The 19,715-nt window shown below is 45.2% G+C and overlaps 2 protein-coding genes across 5 annotated transcripts in view; both read left to right on the forward strand.

Annotated features, from left to right (window-relative positions):
• Positions 1-19,715, forward strand: part of efhd1 (EF-hand domain family, member D1) — a 129,073-nt gene that overhangs the window by 39,423 nt on the left and 69,935 nt on the right. The gene's annotated exons all lie outside the window — the stretch shown is intronic.
• The window catches only part of usp32 (ubiquitin specific peptidase 32), a 100,045-nt gene that overhangs the window by 2,225 nt on the left and 78,105 nt on the right, over positions 1-19,715 (forward strand). For all 4 annotated transcript variants that reach the window (XM_079514502.1, XM_079514504.1, XM_079514505.1 and 1 more), the window contains exon 2: positions 17,660-17,787. In XM_079514502.1, the coding sequence (XP_079370628.1) occupies positions 17,660-17,787 (128 nt within the window). The remainder of the gene's footprint in view (positions 1-17,659; positions 17,788-19,715) is intronic.

The raw sequence follows: 19,715 nt of genomic DNA on the forward strand, positions 1-19,715 counted from the left end.
CTTTGCTACTCGATTTGCCACTCACTTTATGCATGCACGTACCCTGCAGTCTATTCTATCAGGGCTCACAACTATTTTGTTACTTGAGCAATAATAAATGGTAAATGGTGCATTTATATAGCGCCTTTATCCAAGGCGCTTTACAGAGATTGTGCATTACATTCACCCATTCACACACTGATGGCGGCGGAAACCATGCAAGGCACCAACCAGCACATCAGGAGCAATTAGGGGTTCAGTGTCTTGCTCAAGGACACTTCGACACTAACTCTGGGGGAGCCCGGGTTCGAACTGGCAACCTTGCAGTTACCATCCAGCCACTCTACCCCTGAGCCACCGCCGCCCCCTATAATAACATTTATAGGGGGCCTTTTTATTTTATATATAGAGGGATAGATATACAGTAGGCTGACAGGAAATGGGGAGAGAGATGGGGGGGTGACACGCAGCAAAAGCCGTCGGGATCGGGAGTCGAACCCGCGACACACACTGCCAGACTGGATTACCAGCCAAGGTGCCCAGACGGCTACGCCAGCCGCCCGGGTCAAACAGTTTTTTTACTAGCCCTTTACAGGACTGAAAGTCTTTCCCCCCCCCCTCTCATCTCAACTCCATGTGTGGTGGTTTGTACATTCTTCAGGCTGATTGCCTTTCTCGCTCCCATGATCACATGTGACCAAACACAACGAGTCTGTGGAATTATCCAGCCTCTATAGCTTTATCTGACCAGTCACATGGCCAGCATGGCCCACATCAGAAATAAAGGCTATGTGGACGACAGCATGAGATTATGGTGTCAGTTTTCGTGGAAGCTTTTGTGGAGTGGGACACTGGTGGAATAATGAAAAGCACTGTAGCTGAGATTAGGCAAACCATTGATTCTTTCCAATTGTCCTTGATTTTATTGAGGGTTGCTCTCTTTTTTATAATGGCTAATTTGAGCACAATGTGACCACGAGAACGTAGCTGACCTTCTAGTTGATGCTTGTCAGTCAGATATCCAGCCATAGAAATAGGAATACCCAGTGCCCACAAATTAATGAAATTGCGTCCATATTCAAATGAATATTCAAATGTAAAAAATAAAAGAATAATCGAATTTATTAAATTAAGATTTGAATAAAAAAAACAACAATTTAATTGCTGTGTGAGTTCTGGCGAGACGGTGCCACGTAAACTAAAACATTATACAAAATCACACCCGTGTGAATTTAGTGGTGCAACTCCGTGTGGGGGTCCCCGGGGGGTCCCCGGAAGTTCCAGACCTACAGGAACACGGCCAGGGTCCCGGCCCGGTTCCGGCAAGCCGCCCCACGTCCGAAACGGTAGAGAAACAGAGTTACCGTGTGGGGGTCCCTCTACTGTACTGTACTGTCACTGTACTGTACTGGCACACCCGAAATCATCACATATACAGTTAATATGTGCGTGTGTTTGTGTGTGTGTGTTAGGTTGCGCACAGGTGGTGAAAAACAGCCACGCGGTTTTCGTGCTCATACCCACCCAGCCACCCAGCCAGCCACCCACCCAGCCAGCCACCCACCCACACACACACATAGCTCCGTAAGGGAGTGGTTGCACCACTCAAAAAATTAGGCTATTAAGATAAGTATGAATCATTCATTTGATCTCGCAAGACTCAAGAGAGCGCATTTCTCAGCACCAATCGCAGCCCATACAGGACCGGACCATATAGATAAAGAAAGAACGTTTTACAGCATATATTATTAGGCAGGCTGCAATATTCATATCATATTCATATTAAAATCATATACATTCGAAATCATTCGAAATTCGGTCGAATCCATGTGGTGTTTTAAAAGGAATATTCGAATGTCATTTTTGGCCCCCATTTGTAGCGACGGTAGAAGTAGTCGCAGTATTGGTTTGTGTACTGTTGAATGCTGACTGTATTTTCTGTGAAATTAATTGTGTTCTCACTGTCACCCCCTAGGCTGCTTAGAGCAGACCTGCCAGCGTATATGCATTTTGATATCAAAGTACAGTTGTACAAGCATGGGTTCTCAACCTGTGGGTCGCAACCCCTCAGGGTGTCACCAAAGTATGTCAGGGGGTCGCCGTGACAAGATATCTTGTCACGACTCGCAAGACATGCCCAAAGTATTCTTGGGGGTCCCCAGCCCAAAAGGTTGAGAACCCCTGCTCTAGTCTAAAGTACCCAACAAGTTGGTTACGCCTTGTGTTGTGAGTTTATGCAGTAGCAGTACATGAGTCTGCACTCTCAGAAGAGCACAGATATCTGCTAGGAGGCATGCCCTAATACTGTCTGTCGGCAACTTAGTTCTCTATTTCTCTGTCGCTCTCTCTCCATCTCTCTGTCACTCCCTCTTTCGCTTTCTCCATTTCTGTGTGTATGCGTCAGACAGTACGGCACCTTGTGGAACTGACACACTGTGTGTCTTTGCAATCTTTAGTAATCAAAACTGTTGACAATGTTGACAAGACGAGGTTGATGTAACTAAAGTGATTTGCCGGAAATGGTTGTACTATCAACTGGTATGCAATATAGTTGCATGCTTGCAGTAGCCTTTGTGAAACCTAGTACCAATAGTGCACATCCATTAAATTGAACGGATAGCTCGTGCCTGATTGGCCCTTCCCTGCAGACAATTTTGTATCCTGACTGGAGGGACAATTGATTTACAAATTCACAGAAAGGTATAGAATTGATAACTAGCATACCATTACCATATCTCTGGGTGCTCAGCGAGGCATCAAGGAGTGCTCAGTCTTTTGAACAGTTCACACAACAAGAAAACTTTAGTGGAGCGAACGTCGATTTGCCTCTGATCTGTGGTTTGCTTAGCGAGCGCCCAGAGTAAAGGATCTGGGCTAAAATCGTGTAGTCCCAACTTGGTATCAGACATTAACTGCATTTTACATGCATGGATCACAGACTAATAACACGTTCCAAATTCTGTTCATTTCCTGGTTGAGGTGCATTCACAGTTCACAGGCGAGACGCGACCAGTGATTGAAAGATGTGATTTGATATTAATATTAATGTCATGATATATGGCCTCATTGGCCTGAGGTGCTTAATTCATAGTAAGTCCAGTCTGTAAGTCCAGTCTGTTCCTATTCCATAAATAATACGGTATTATAGTGTTATTATTGAGAATATAAAGAGGAGTGAGGTATTGAAGGGAGGTGCTGCTAACCTGGGACAAGAAGAGGAGTGAGGTATTGAAGGGAGATGCTGCTAACCTGGGGCCAGAAGAGGAGTGAGGTATTGAAGGGAGGTGCTGCTAACCTGGGGCCAGAAGAGGAGTGAGGTATTGAAGGGAGGTGCTGCTAACCTGGGGCCAGAAGAGGAGTGAGGTATTGAAGGAAGGTGCTGCTAACCTGGGGCCAGAAGAGGAGAGAGGTATTGAAGGGAGGTGCTGCTAACCTGGGGCAAGAAGAGGAGTGAGGTATTGAAGGGAGGTGCTGCTAACCTGGGGCAAGAAGAAGAAGTTTGCGTGTCCAAGTACCAATTGAGCACAATGTTGTTTTCATTTTAGATTTCTCCTCTCAGTTGCAGGCTGCCGCTGTCTGCTTTTTCTGAACCTCTGCCTGAACAGGGCTCCAGACTGCCACTCAAATTGTGCCAGTTAAAAAAAAAAATCACCTCACAATGCTCACATGATCGCATTCCTGCATGTGCATGATCAGTAGGTTGGTCTCTCGTGTGTGTGTGTGTGTGTGTGTGTGTGTGTGTGTGTGTGTGTGTGTGTGTGTGTGTGTGTGTGTGTGTGTGTGTGTGTGTGTGTGTGTGTGTGTGTGTGTGTGTGTGTGTGTGTGTGTGTGTGTGTGTGTGTGTGTGTGTGTGTGTGTGTGTGTGTGTGTGTGAGAAACGGGCAGCTCACCTAGGATGAAGCCCGTAGAATCTTAATTAAAAAAAATATTTTTGTCCCCGACTGATGATATATTATGTCTCGAGAAACAAGTCGTCATTTGAATCAAATCACTGGTGCAGAGTAGCCTGACTCCAGCCCTGAATCGCTACCATTACAAAAAATATGTCCTGGTGATTCATGTCTGGTGACTCTGCCTACGGCGGCATCAATCTCGATCGAAAATCTGATCGCAGCAACTGATTGGCCATCAACACCGTCACTCGACAGCGTCAAACAACAAACATGGCTGCCCCCACTGCGGTGACTCGCGACCGTATCAATCTGGCTATTAAATCGACCTGTGTATGATAAATAGTTTCTTTACAGAAACGACAGGTTTCATAAACATCATCATCCGACATATTTTACCGCTTTTGTTTACATGCTAGTAGCGCTCGTTGACTGTGTTTGTTTGGTTAGCAACCGGGTTAGCCATAGCCACATGATTGACAACAACGTCATCTGCTTTCCTCCTATTCTGAATGGTTGGTATGAACCAATCGCCGAAGACTGACGCTTTGACAACGGCCATTCCAGAAACTGCTGCCGTGGGGAGGCATAGCTCATTTATTAGCTCGTCTACATATGATGTAAATCTTCCCTTCATTGTCAATGGCATTTAATGATTGTGTTGCCACAAATTTATGTCATATTTGGCGGACAGATCTGACCTAATTTCTCCTTTCATTGTCAATGGCAAATATGAGACGTGTGTGGACAAAAGCTGTAGGAGGGCCCTCAAAAACAAAAACATTAGCATCTGAGTGATCTGCATCTGACTCTGACTCTCCTTTTCTAATGGGTTGTGAAAATAAAACCACTGAATTAAGTTGATTTAACCCTGTTCTACAGTAGCTACTCTAATGGCTGATCCAGCTGGAGACCTGGAGAATACAGCAGTCTACCAACCATGCACATTGAAAATGGCAATCTAAACAAACCTGGTTTCCATACCAGAGCCTTTATGGCTGCAGTAGGCAAATTGAAATCCCCAAACAACCACAGGAGGAGGCAGTGCAGGGTACAGATGCAAAGCACCACCAGCCTGCATGTGCTTATTCATCCTGAGGTGATAAAGGCCTGCTGACTCCGCGACTCTTCATGGATCACAGGTGCTAGGCTACGCACGTCTCAGGTGACTATTAGGCTAGCATGTGTGTGGGTGAGAGCTTAGAGAGATCACTGTCTCTGACTGACTCATTACTTCATGACTGGGTGGTGGTCGGCCACAGCAACAACATACAGCCTGACGTCGAAATTTAAAAAAATTCTTCAAAATCCTGACAGTTTTCTGAAAAACCTTATGTTTCTGTATCAGTGGTGTTCAATATTTCATGCCAAGGAACCCAAAAATTGTATGTAAGAGGCCGCTGAACCCCATCTAAAACTTTTCAAAAATAGCAGACCTACAAGCTCTTAGCGCGCCACTCGGTGGCGCGCTATGAGCTTGTAGATCTGCTATTTTTCAATAGCTAAATTATAACAATGTTTAAAAGACCAAAAGGGGTTCCCGCCCAAAATGGGTTCAAAATGCTCTGTGGAAAGATGTGGTATGATTTTACTATCGCATCGTTAAACGAATTGGCACAACAGAACTCCTCTACCTGTCGATATAAATTATTTACAGTAGAGGTCCTCTGCAAAAGTGCGCATTTATCCTGAGAATGCTTCTTTTATTGCGACCGCGGCAGGTCGCATTTACTATGAAATTGTACATTTCCCGACGAGTCACTCAATATTCCCATACATGGGAATGCCCCAGTCACTCAGTGGCCCCATTATATGGTGCCCAGGTCTCGTGACATCATAGTGATGTCATAGTAAATGCGACCTGCTGTCGCAATTAAGCCCATATATGGAGATCCCTGATGTCTGTATTGGACAGCAACTCTACATCTGACCTCAAACCGACAAACCCTTAGATCTCCATATATGGATAATGTCAGAATCTGTTCTGACAATCCATATGTTGATCCTTCCCCATCCATCCTTCCTCTTCGATGTCTCGCTTTTGACTGATACCTGTCCATTCAAACTCTAGACGGGCCTGCCCCAAAGTCATTAGTGCAGCCACGCCAGGCAGCCGGCGAAAATTAAGGCCCGGCCCTCATCAAACCCTGTACACTCAAGAGAATGTCCCCCGCTACCACCCTTAGATCTCCATATATGGAGCTGACCTGTTCTGTCATTCCATATGTTGATATGACCTCATCAAAACCTGTACACTCAAGACCAATGGATTAGACATGCTCCTTGTATGGCCAGTACAGAATTCATTCCATGGTGATCTAACCCCCGTGCTGTCGGGGTCACTGGCTGATCAGCCTGCGTCGGGGGCCACTGACATCTAGTTACGCGTCTGTGGCAATGGCAACACCAGCTAAATTAAGGTGTGTGTGTGTGTGTGTGTGTGTGTGTGTGTGTGTGTGTGTGTGTGTGTGTGTGTGTGTGTGTGTGTGTGTGTGTGTGTGTGTGTGTGTGTGTGTGTGTGTGTGTGTGTGTGTGTGTGTGTGTGTGTGTGTGTGTGTGTGTGTGTGTGTGTGTGTGTGTGTGTGTGTGTGTGTGTGTGTGTGTGTGTGTGTGTGACAATGTGTAATACAGTGTCTATTGGATGTTATCACCTCAGTGTTCAGTGCTGCCAAGAATTGTGTGCATGTCTATTTTCTATTTGTGTGTGGGTTCGCTCGGGGAACGAGTCCTTTGGTAGGGTTGCGGAGAGAAATGGCTTCATTGTTCTCCGCTGAATGGTAGCCATTACAGTTAATGCAGCCTAGTGTCCAAGAATACAACCATTGCATCAGAGTATCACAATAAACAGTGTTCTCCATCACGTGGGGCCGGCTTTGTTTTCATTGGCCATTTTGCTAGCTTACTTAAACAATTTTCCTGTTCTCTGACAGTCACTGTTCATCATGTTGCTTCTTATACACAAAGGATTATGTTCAAGGATGTAATGAATGCACAAGTTCTACTCTGAAGATGGTTACTACGACCTCCCACAAATAAATGTAATTGCCCGCCGACACCCCCATCTGAAAATATGTTGTTCTAGGGACCCCCTCGGAAGCAAAGATTTGAGTTAAAAAACGTTCACCATGGAAGATTATATTCAAGGTTTTGCACCACATTTTCACGATTTTTCAAAAATAGCAGACCTACAAGCTCGTAGCGCGGCACTCGGTGCCGCGCTATGAGCTTGTAGATCTGCTATTTTTCAATAGCTAAATTATAACAATGCTTAAAACACGAAAAGGGGCTCAGAGTGGGTTAAAGGGGCTACTTTTTTCCAACATTAAACATTGTCATACTATACCTTCTGAGAGTTGTTGGAGAAGTCTTAGAGGGCGGGGCTAAACAGTACATCATCTGTACATCACTGATGATCACATGACCTCAAAAAAACCTTTCTCCCGTGCTAAGCAATAGGGAAGAGTGCAGCATTTTTCTCATGTCCAATTTTATAAACGAGCAGCATTTCCCTTTAGTTAATAGGGACATATTCTATATATTATTTTAGAGCCGTTTTGTTTTTATACCTTCCTTTTAATCGTCACTGGAGAATGCCTACATTATAAAACCAGGCTAGTGTGATACAGAATTCAGATCAAACCTAAATAAGTGACGTAGTCGGTTCCATGTATTGTACAGTAAGCCTTCCTCTGACTTGTCCAGTGGCCTGGGGGGGGGGGGGGGGTGACCAGACTGACTGCTTGCTAGTGTTGTGGACCAGCTGGCACTTTCCAGCGCTAACGGGGAGACCATCCATTAACTACCCTGTCACAGCTGCGATTGAACTGGTCCAAGGCAGCCCGGGGTCTACTGGGGTGAACGTGCAACAAATGCAGCCAAGATATACTGTATTTTGAGCTCTGGAGGGCCTGCCGCTCGATCAATACTTATTATTATTCATGACAGTGGAGTGTGCTGAGCAGCTGGGACCAGACAGCCCCATGTAATGCCTTTGCCACACGTATAGGAGCATTTATTCATGACAGTGGAGTGGACTGAGTGGAGTGTGCTGAGCTCACCACAGCAGCTGGGACCAGACAGCCCCATGCCTTTGCCACACGTATAGGAGCATTTGGTTCATTCAGGCAACATGGCAGCCTGTCACTAGCAGCCTAGCCTGGCGTCCACCTATGCTTTCTATGGCATAGGCAGCTCCCGGCAGGATCCGCCAGGGAGAATCTAGACGCAGCTGCGTGACATGAGACTAAGGCCCAGGCCACACTACTCTGGATCTTTTGCAAAACGGATATTTTCGTCCTCCGTTTTAGAAAAAATCCCTGGCCATACGACAGAGCACCTGGAGACTATAAAAGGCCATTCAAACAATCGGAGGCAGAGAGAAGACAAGTGATTTCAGGAGTTCAGCACAGATGCCAATGGTCTGTTGAAATGTACTGTTTGAAATGCCACAATACTGCTTTAATGTGTTCATGGTTTGACTACCATTTAAGATGGTTGGTAAATGGTTAATTTGCAAATTAACTATTTAAGCACTTGGCATAAAGAAATAAGATAAATAGCTGATCCTTGAGCTTGTAGATAAGCTCTTTTCTATTTGAAACCTTTTAACATATGTTTTTGTCCATTTTTAGTAGTCTTTTAAATTCTTAAAGTAATTCTTTGTCTTATTCTTTTGTAATTTATACTTAAACACATGAGTTAACTTCCAAACCACTGTCAAGTGTGAACACAGAAGGGTGCCCAATTATCACACACAATGAATGTGTTCTACAATGTGTTCCTTAAACCATCTTAAATGGTAGTCAAACGCTCGGGGGTAGAGTGCCTGGATGGGAACCGCAAGGTTGCCAGTTCGAACCCGGGCTCCCCCAGAGTTACTGTCGAAGTGTCCTTGAGCAAGACACTGAACCCCTAATTGCTCCCGATGTGCTAGTTGGGACCTTGCATGGTTTCCGCTGCCATCGGTGTATGAATGTGTGTGTGAATGGGTGAATGTAATGCACAATCTATGTAAAGCGCCTTGGATAAAGGCGCTATATAAATGCACCATTTACCATTTATGAACACATTAAAGCAGTATTAAGGCATTTCAAACAAGTAAATAAACATTTCAACAGACCATTGGCATCTTTGTGCTGAACTCCTGAAATAACTTGTCTTCTCTCTGCCTCTGATTGTTTGAATGGCCTTTTATAGTCTCCAGGTGCTCCTAATGAGGAGGGGCCATATTTTGTGTTGCACTCTGGGAAGGGTAGTTTTTTGAGATGCCAAACAAAGGCTCCATTACTGAGTTTTGACTCAACAAGTAAGCTGGTTATTATTTTGCGTTAATCATGTTTGCTAGAAAGGATTCAGAGCGGTTTCAAATTTGTGTTGACAAGTGTGAATCTCAAGTAGGGCTGACCCCTAAAAATCTAGTTTTATTTTAAATATATTTTTTTTTGTTAATTTTTTCATTAAAATAAATAAATAAATCTAAATATCTGATCCACAACAAGCCCACAACACATTGCAGCATGACATGTTGAGAGCTTGTAGATCTGCTACCTTTCAAAGTTATGTGCTTGTGCTTGAGCTCCACGATTCATGAATCACGGACTCATTACTTAATCCCCCACATCCCCCCGGCCCGGGCCCTGTCGTCGAAGCTTCAAATTCACCTTGTTTTTAGGGCTAGAAGCTTCCACTTCAAAGTACGATCGAAGAGGTCGTGGTGGTGGTGGTGGTGGTGTGTGTGTGTGTGTGTGTGTGTGTGTGTGTGTGTGTGTGTGTGTGTGTGTGTGTGTGTGTGTGTGTGTGTGTGTGTGTGTGTGTGTGTGTGTGTGTGTGTGTGTGTGTGTGTGTGTGTGTGTGTGTGTGTGTGTGTGTGTGTGTGTGTGTGTGTGTGTGTGTGTGTGTGTGTGTGTGTGTGGGAATAGTTCACGCTTACTGTATCCAGATGAATGGAGGATCAATAATATGACGGCAGACGCTGCTCAAGGGCTCGTTCGTGGATAACCTAGAAAGAGTTTCCATGACCTGATCCTTCTCAGAGAGAACAGCAGGCCCATTCCCCTCACTAGTGTAGAGTGTGTCTGTGTTGTGAATGTTCTTTGCTGATTTTGTTTTGTACGGTCTGACTTGCTGATACCGATTTTCAAGTTTTGCTGCATGGCATCACTCTCCCTATAGATCCTGACTCTCTCTTCCACTGCACTTCGCTTGCTTCAACACCCAGCCGGCGGCCCGGCCAGCCAGCTTTCCTTTGTCCACATATTACCTACAATCTGGCTGGAGATGAACACATTTTCTCCATCCCGCTTTTCTAATTGTGTTTTAATGAGGTCCCCCCCCCCCCCCCCCTCACCAGGAAAGCCATCTTTAGATGCCCAAATGATTCACTATTATTATTTGATAAACCACCTCTGTAGGCGAGGCATGCAAGCCAGAAAACAAATTTAAGTTCTATTTGTGCGTGTTTAATAACCATACAGCCTTTCTCCGTCTGTCTCCACAAAAGGCCAAGCAGCATTATGATGAGGTCGCTCCCGTCCCTGTCATATTAATGAGCGTGGTTCATTATTGGACCTCGACCGCTAGCTGTGCTGGGAAAATAACATCTAGTCAATGATCTTTGTGATGTGGTCCCCCTTCATCTATCCAAGACCAACAATGTGATCCAAAATGTATGAATATTGTATTCAATAGCCTCTCTCAGTCTCAGCACAGTATTGCTTTTGAAAAGGTTTGAAATGGTGTTTGTATGAAACCAATCAATCCATACTTTGACTTGTTTCTGTGTTTTTCCTTTCTCTCCTTAATAATCCTATCATGAGGACTAAAATGGTGCATCTTTTTAAAATATTGCTGCAAGGTTAATAACGGGACCATACAAACTAAAGCATCATATTTGAAAACAAAGTTAAGGAAGAACGGTGTACATGAATCTGTATTGTGTACAGACTCCATCTCCCTTCTCACCCAAAAACTTTACACCTGTAAACCTGCGATGTGACAAAGTTGATGAAAACCAGATCTGTAGGCCAAGCTAAGATGAGCTGTATCACTATCTTGGGGTGGGGGAAATAAGATATAGTACTATGTACAGTACTGTGTGTGTGTGTGAGTGTGAGTGTGTGTGCGTGACTGTGTGTGTGTGCATTGTCAGTGACAGAGTTGAGCTCACAAGCAAATTGTGTTGCGGTTGAGTGGAGCGTTCTCTGGAAAGCACCACTGTGTGATGTATATATAAGACAATAGCCTCTGTCTGTCCGTCCGTCCGTCTGTCTGTCTGTTACATTCTACCTGCCTGTCTCACATTTATCTCTTTCTGTCCTTTTGTTTGTCTGATTACGTCACTCACATTCTTACCCGTCTGTCTCATCATTTAGTATGAAATGAAGAAATTGCCAGCACTCATTACATGTCCTTTTTACATGCTTGTATTTACCTCTGACGAGAGTGAACAAACCTGCTTGGCCTTCCTCAGCGTTGTGACAAGACAACAGGAAGTGTGGCATTTAATATGTAGGAGATACAATCAGATGTGATTGAACACAGGTGTCAACTGTTATCATCTTACACAGTATCAATAAGAAGACTCTATTTATGGTACCAAGACGGGATAAAAAAACAAGCACAAAAAGTAAGCACAAACAAATAAATAGTAAAATACGAATACATCACAATGAGCTATCATACTGAATATGGGGCCGGCCCCTGAAGTGCCTGAAAAGCTAATAGACTAAACAGACAGTGATACATCTTAAACCCATTAGAAATGTATAAAGACAATGGATAAATAGAAAACATTAAATATAGATATAGGAGGGAGACCTTTTAGAATCCAGAACTCGTATCATGTTCTCATTTCAGAACTTTTAACCTGTTAAGCCCCAAGCGGGTCCAGGGGGAAAATCTGCAGAATCAACATTGAAATTGCAGATTGATTAGGTCTCTATTGATTTATTGAGTGCTGTTCAGAGGTAAACAGCCATTGCCCCCGCCGGTGGGGGCAATGGGGCTCAAGAGGTTTTAAACCGTATAATTGCATCGAGGACCTCCCTAGGGAGACGCCCAAACCACCTAAGCTGGCTCCTTTCCTTTTTTCTCGGAATTGAAGCTCAGATTGAGGTGAGGGATGATGTTGGGAGCTCAATAAAAAAATCAGCGCGGCCTTGTGGTTACTGTATTAGCGTTTCTGACTAAAGCGTTGGCACTAAAATGGCTAATTACTACTGCATTTTGGGGTGTTCAAAATATAACGTCCGACTGAAATCCCCCCCTTCCCCCCCCCCCCCCCCCCCGGCACAGGAGGGGTAGCGCTGGAGTCAATGGTGGCATCAACCGAGTTAGAGGATCAGGTTAGACGGTTGGGAGATAAAATAAAACAGGAGAGGTGAGGGTTGGATGGTTTGGACATGTGCTGCAGAGGAGGGGGTAGATTGGGAGAAGGATGCTGGAGCTGCAGAGGAGGGGGTAGATTGGGAGAAGGATGCTGGAGCTGCAGAGGAGGGGGTAGATTGGGAGAAGGATGCTGGAGCTGCAGAGGAGGGGGTAGATTGGGAGAAGGATGCTGGAGCTGCAGAGGAGGGGGTAGATTGGGAGAAGGATGCTGGAGCTGCAGAGGAGGGGGTAGATTGGGAGAAGGATGCTGGAGCTGCAGAGGAGGGGGTAGATTGGGAGAAGGATGCGAGAGCTGCAGAGGAGGTGGTAGATTGGGAGAAGGATGCGAGAGCTGCAGAGGAGGGGGTAGATTGGGAGAAGGATGCTGGAGCTGCAGAGGAGGGGGTAGATTGGGAGAAGGATGCTGGAGCTGCAGAGGAGGGGGTAGATGGGGAGAAGGATGCTGGAGCTGCAGAGGAGGGGGTAGATTGGGAGAAGGATGAGCTGCAGAGGAGGGGGTAGATTGGGAGAAGGATGTGCTGCAGAGGAGGGGGTAGATTGGGAGAAGGATGTGCTGCAGAGGAGGGGGTAGATTGGGAGAAGGATGAGCTGCAGCGGAGGGGGTAGATTGGGAGAAGGATGCTGGAGCTGCAGAGGAGGGGGTAGATTGGGAGAAGGATGCTGGAGCTGCAGAGGAGGGGGTAGATTAAGAGAAGGATGAGCTGCAGAGGAGGGGGTAGATTGGGAGAAGGATGTGCTGCAGAGGAGGGGGTAGATTGGGAGAAGGATGCTGGAGCTGCAGAGGAGGGGGTAGATGGGGAGAAGGATGTGCTGCAGAGGAGGGGGTAGATTGGGAGAAGGATGCTGGAGCTGCAGAGGAGGGGGTAGATTGGGAGAAGGATGCTGGAGCTGCAGAGGAGGGGGTAGATTGGGAGAAGGATGCTGGAGCTGCAGAGGAGGGGGTAGATTGGGAGAAGGATGCTGGAGCTGCAGAGGAGGGGGTAGATTGGGAGGAGGATGTGCTGCAGAGGAGGGGGTAGATTGGGAGAAGGATGCTGGAGCTGCAGAGGAGGGGGTAGATGGGGAGAAGGATGCTGGAGCTGCAGAGGAGGGGGTAGATGGGGAGAAGGATGCTGGAGCTGCAGAGGAGGGGGTAGATGGGGAGAAGGATGCTGGAGCTGGCAGGCTAGAGGAGAATAGGAAGGCCAATGAGGATGTTAATGGATGCGGTGAGGGAGGACATACGTGTGTGACTGAGTGAGGAAGGTGCAGGGAAAAACAGATGGAAACAGATGGATCCACTGTGGCTACCTGGGAATTAGCATAAAGAAGAAGAATTGTACAGTATATACCTAATATACCCACCCAAGTAACATGGGGATTACTGTCATCCTTAGTAGTAAATGATCCCACGATTTTTGCTACCCATTTTTTCACCCAGTGTCAATTATCAAATGTAATCCTGGGTGCTACACTTCCTCTGCCAACCGGGGGGGGGGGGGGGGGGGCAGCGGACTGACCTCATGCTTCCTTCTATGCATGAAGAGATCAAGCTGCTTCTTTTCACCTGACAGGGGGGAGTTTCCCCAGCTGGATGTAGCGCATGGAAGGAACACGTTATTCCGACCAGTTCCTTTCCCCTCCATCAGCCCCCCCCGGCTGGCCAGGGGGAGGCAGTTTAGAGACCAGGATTACTGCATGCTTTTTGTGAGGGTACCTACCCTAGGGGACACGGGGGGAGAACATGCAAACTCCACACAGAAAGGCCCTTTCGCCAACCCCGCCGCGGGTATGGGCACTGATGACGCGCAGGAGAGAACACGCCCCCAGTGGGAATCGAACCCAGGACCTTCTAGCTGTGAGGCGACAGCAGTACCACTGCTGTCGCCACCGTGCCCCCTCAGTTGACATAACTTAAAAAACATGCACATTTAAGGAAACTGCCTCTATTGTCTGCAAAAAAAAAGTAATTACCGCCATTGTCAACAAAGTAGCATGACATTAGCAGCGATTCAGTCCCACAACGTATTGTGACTTTCACTGGATACCAAGAACATCATTTGCGGAGCTTGCGGAGTGTAAAGTTTGTCGAGTGCCATTCAAACTGTGATGAGTAGTAGGCTTTACTAGGCTATGACTGAAATAGAATTTTTACCAGTACTTGGAAATGATGTGCCAATTGTCTGAAGTTAAACATTCTAGCTACTGATCATTTATTGTATTAGTTGAAGATGGTTCCAAAATGACACGATCGCTGTCCATGGTGCTGAACTCTACTCTCAAATGCTTTTAATTTGTGTGAGGAAAAATATAAGGCTTGTAAGCCCCGCAGTTGCGGGCATGTGTTTGTTTGTTTGTTTGTAATGCAATTTAACCCATTTAGACCTGAAGACGATTCTACAAATGCCTAAATTTAGTCGGTCTCAAACATTTTCATGTCAAGAACCCCGAAAAATATATGTATTTGGCCGCGGACCCCCATCTGAAAATATGATGTTCCAGGGAACCCGTCAGAAGCAAAGATTTGAGTTGAAAACGTTCGCTCTGAAAGAATATATATTCCAGATTTGAGACACATTTTCACGATTTTTCAAAAATAGCAGACCTACAAGCTCGTAGCGCGGCACTCGGTGCCGCGCTATGAGCTTGTAGATCTGCTATTTTTCAATAGCTAAAGTATAACATAATGCTTAAACACCAATGGGGGTTCCCGGCTCCCGCCCAAAATGGGTTGAGTGTCTTGCTCAGGGACACTTCGACGCACAGACCAGGGCTGGGAGGCGAACCAATGACCTTCTGATTACCAGACAGCCTCTACCTACTACGCTACAGCTGCCCCCCAGGGCTGTGTGTTTTTTTTTTTTATGTTTTTTGTGGCTTTCACCTTTATTTTATATTTTTTATGGAGGGACAGACAGTAGGCTGACAGGAAATGGGGGGATGACATGCAGTAAGGGCCGTCGGGATCGGGAGTCGAGCGCGCGGCACACTGCCACTGCCAGACTGGATTACCAGCCAAGGTGCCTGGACCGCTGAGCCACGGCCCAGGCCCCAGGGCTGTGTTTTGTTAGGATTTTTATCAATATACAATTATATGGTATTTTATTTAAGTCTAAAAGCAATATATTTTTGCGGCGTTTTAACCGCAAGATCAAAGTGGAGTGCTTCAAGGTGAGGCGGTTATCAGCTATAACCCACATCTGTTCAGAGCAGTGCTACTGGATTAACAATTGGAATAATAAAAGGATCATTATGGTCATTAAAGCACATTTTAATTCTAAAGCCAGATCTTTTTTGCTTTGTCATACACTCGCTGGAAATAAATTAGATGATCTACAACCAAGCAAGCTTTCTATATTAGCTATTTTCAGCAAGCGACACCATTGTTCAATGGCGTATAAATGAAGCATGAGTCCTGACTTTACAGCAGCTCCTACTAAAAGTCATCTAGGTTGTGGTTAAGATTATGGTTAGAGATTAGAAAGAACATTATGATTGTACTCCTAAAGTCCACACAGGCGTCTCTGACAGCCAGCCAGCCCGCAGGTGTACAGGGTGTGTGGGTGTGCGTGTTTGTGAGTGTTGGTGGTGTGCATGTTCTGCAGAAAGACAATCAAATCTGGCACTCTCTACTGAGTCAGTAATAGTAGGAGTCTTGTTTAATAAAGTTAGGAATGGATCCACAGCAGCAGTCAAACCAGACAGACACGTTTCGGCACGCAGGCCTTCGTCAGTGTCGGAATTTACATGAAAGCGGAAATGACATGACATGATTTAATTATTATTATTTTCTTTTTAATGTTTTTTTGGTGGCTTTCCCCTAGTTTTTATGGAAGGACAAACAGTAGGCTGACAGGAATTGGGGAGAGAAAAAAATCCACAATACCAAAAAGGAGAATCATAGAAAACAAGTTTAACACCAATTAGCCTAAACCCTCTCAGACTGTCAACTTGAGTTGAGCGAGCCTTTCCTTTTGAAGTGAGTTGTGCATGTCCTCATAAGTCCCCCTCCTGTAGTGCAGGGGTTCTCAACCCGTGGGTCGCGACCCCTCGGGGGGTCGCCAAATTATTTTGGGGGGGGTCCCCAAATTATTTAAAAAAATATATATATATATATATTTTTTGCAACTGCATGGCTGGAAAGTGGAAATGAAGAGTTTACATATAGTACACATAGTACATGCATACACCTTCCCTAATGATTATATCTGGTTTCAGTATTTATTTATGGTGTATTGTCTATTATTAAAGGTATATTCAGTGATTTGACTTAATTCAAATATCACTTCTTTTTTCTTTTTTTCTGGATAATCCTCCCTACTATAGAGTGTGCTGACCATATAAGGAGTTCCTCCCTGTCCCCAGTGAGCCCCTGGGGTCAAAAAACCCTAGTTTCAGTTTTGGTGGCGGGTGGCAAAGCCTTCATCCAATCAGCATGAGAGGGGCCTTCCTCCAATCATGATCGAGTGGGGGCGGGCCTTGGTGCACATGCTGTTGGCCTGTTGCACTTCCCCCCACTGTAGAGCGTGTGCATGAGCACATCTTGTTACCGGGGCGGACTGGGTGGTTTTCCAAATCACTGAATGCTCCTTTAAGGTTATTTTAGCAGTCAATTTATATTGGGGGTCGGGAGGGGGCGGGGCGGGGGTCCCGAGACATTGCCAAAGCCTTTCCGGGGGTCCCCGGCCAAAAACGTTGAGAACCCCTGCTGTAGTGAGGAGGAGGAGGAGTGGTTTTGGATCTGCTTTATGGCCTTCCATGGATGTCACTTTACCACAACCAGTGGTTTTGTCAGCAATTTTTTTGTTTTAGTCGTAGTCTCTTGAATAGTTTTCATATAGTCACATTTTAGTCACCTGGAATGTTTTAGTATTAGTCTAGTTTTAGTCAACTAAATAATCATAAGATTGTAGTCGACTAAATCTTCAGTTGATTTAGTCGACTAAAATGTATTTTGGCGGGCCTTGATGCCGTCGTAAATAATGCGGCGCGTTGTGAGCTTGTACATCTGCCATTTTCAGCATGCAACCAAGTATAAAAAAATGACTTATACTGGATCTCTTGTCCACTAGTCCCTTCCTAACATTTTAGTCTAGTTTTTATTTGTTGACGAAATCGTCAGTATATTTAGTCTTAGTCATCATAGCTTAGTTTTCATGTAGTTTCCATTTAGTTTTCGTCAGTGGAAAAAGGTTAGTCGATGAACAATACATTGTTTTGAGTGGTGCAACCACTCCCTTACGGAGCTATGTGTGTGGGTGGCGTCTGAGCACGAAAACAGCATCGTTGTTTTTCACCACCTGTGCGTAACCAAACACACACACACAAACACGCCCATATTAACTGTATATATGGTGATTTCGGGTGTGCACTGCATCCACTGCATCCAACCAACACTATCTCTCTCTCTCTCCATCTCTCTCTAGTCACTGATGTGGAGCTGAAGAGGCTGAAGGATGCCTTCAAGAGAACCAGTGGCCTTTCCTATTACATGACCCAGCAGTGCTTCTACAGGGAAGTGCTGGGAGATGGAGTTCCTCCTAAAGTTGCCGAGGTATGTTCAGAAACCACACACACACACACACACACGCACGCACTGGCCGGCACTGCACATATATGCTCACAGACACACAAGACACAACCTTGCAAGGCACAAACTTGATACATACACCTCCACCTCAAAAAGGTTTACTGCAGTGATGCTTAACCTCCTCACAACCACCCATTAGGGCTTTAGGCAACTAGTCGACTATTCAACTAGTCGACTAGTAAATCCACTAGTCGACCTTGTTGGTACTAGTTGACTAGTTCAGGGGTTCTCAACCCGTGGGTCGCGACCCCCCGGGGGGGTTGCCAAGTTAAAAAAAAAATGAATGGCTGGAAAATGGAAATGAAGAGTTTACATACGTGCATGCATAAACGTTCCTTAATGATTATATCTGGTTTCAGTATTTATTTATGATATATTTTCACTATTATTAAGGTTATTGTAACGGTCAATTTGTATTGGGGGTGGGGAGGGCGGGGCGGGGGTCGCGAGACACGGCCAAAGCATTTCCGGGGGTCCCCAGCCAAAAGATCAGGTAGATTATAGTTATAGTCACCAATGTACACAGTTTTTAAATGTACAAATATTTATTTACATTTTCTTTTTCTTTTTACATAATATGTAGTTAAACAACTAGTCGACTAGTAAACTAGGCAACTAGTCAACTAGTAAAAATGACTAGAAGTGAATGTCCTACCCCACACACACACACACACACACACACACACACACACACACACACACACACACACACACACACACACATGACATGACGCCAGCTGGCCATGCTGCAGGCATAAAGGTTCTGCAGCAGGCGGTTTAGAATGTTAGTGGACTTGACGTTTGATTCATTAGTCAGACGGTGCCTAGATGAGGCTTTCACTTTATTTAATATTAGTGGACTTGACGTTTGATTCATTAGTCAGACGGTGCCTAGATGAGGCTTTAACTTTTCAACTTACTGTAGCAGCTTATTACACCATGTGAGGGAAGATAGCCTGCAGCTTTGATGGCCTCTCAGTACAACCGCAGGATTGCCACACATTCAGCCAAGTGCTATCTGTGACTGTTATAGCCACCTAATTGGCTACAAACAGGCTAGCACCGTACAGTAAAGACCCACTCTCCTCTGAATCAATATTTCTGGTTTGTTTAACCCATTTTAGACCTGAGGACGATTCTATAGTAGATAGTTTTCAGAAAAGCCCTATGTTTCTATGTCAGACTGGTTCTCAAGGTTTTTCATATCAAGCACCCCAAAACGTATATGAATTTGGCTGCTGACCCCCATCTGAAAATATGTTGTTCCAGGAACCCCTCAGAAGCAAAGATTTGAGTTAGAAACGTTCGCTCTGAAGGAATATATATTCAAAGATTTGCGCCACATTTTCACAATTTTTCATAAATAGCAATACCTACAAGCTCATAGCGCGGCACTCGGTGCCGCGCTATGAGCTTGTAGATCTGCTATTTTTCAATAGCTAAAGTATAACATAATCCTTAAAACACCAAAAAGGGGTTCCCGCCCAAAAATGGGTTAATGGCTTATTGAAGCCTACCTGTAAAAATCTGTGTAGTTTCTTCTCCAAATTTCCAACGCCATAATATAGAGCTTTTACACAACAAAGATCTTGACTTCAAACTCGGCACTCTCTGAAAACAACACACTCGACTTGACACCCCTCAGCGCGTCTTACTGGTATAATTATTATGAGTTATTCTATCTAGACGCTGGTTGTTTTTTATCCCACGATTTTGTAACCCATTTCTTTCACCCCTGTGTCAATTATCTAATGTGATCCTGGGCTCTACACACCCTCCGCCAACCTAGTCCCCATAATTATATGGGGGACATGGGGAGAGCAACGGACTTGGAACTCATGCTTCCTTCATGCCTGAGTGTCCAAGTTGCTCCTTTACACCTGACAGGGGGG

This window comes from Electrona antarctica (assembly GCF_951216825.1).
Source record: "Electrona antarctica genome assembly, chromosome: 11".
NCBI classification, from domain to species: Eukaryota; Metazoa; Chordata; class Actinopteri; order Myctophiformes; family Myctophidae; genus Electrona; species Electrona antarctica.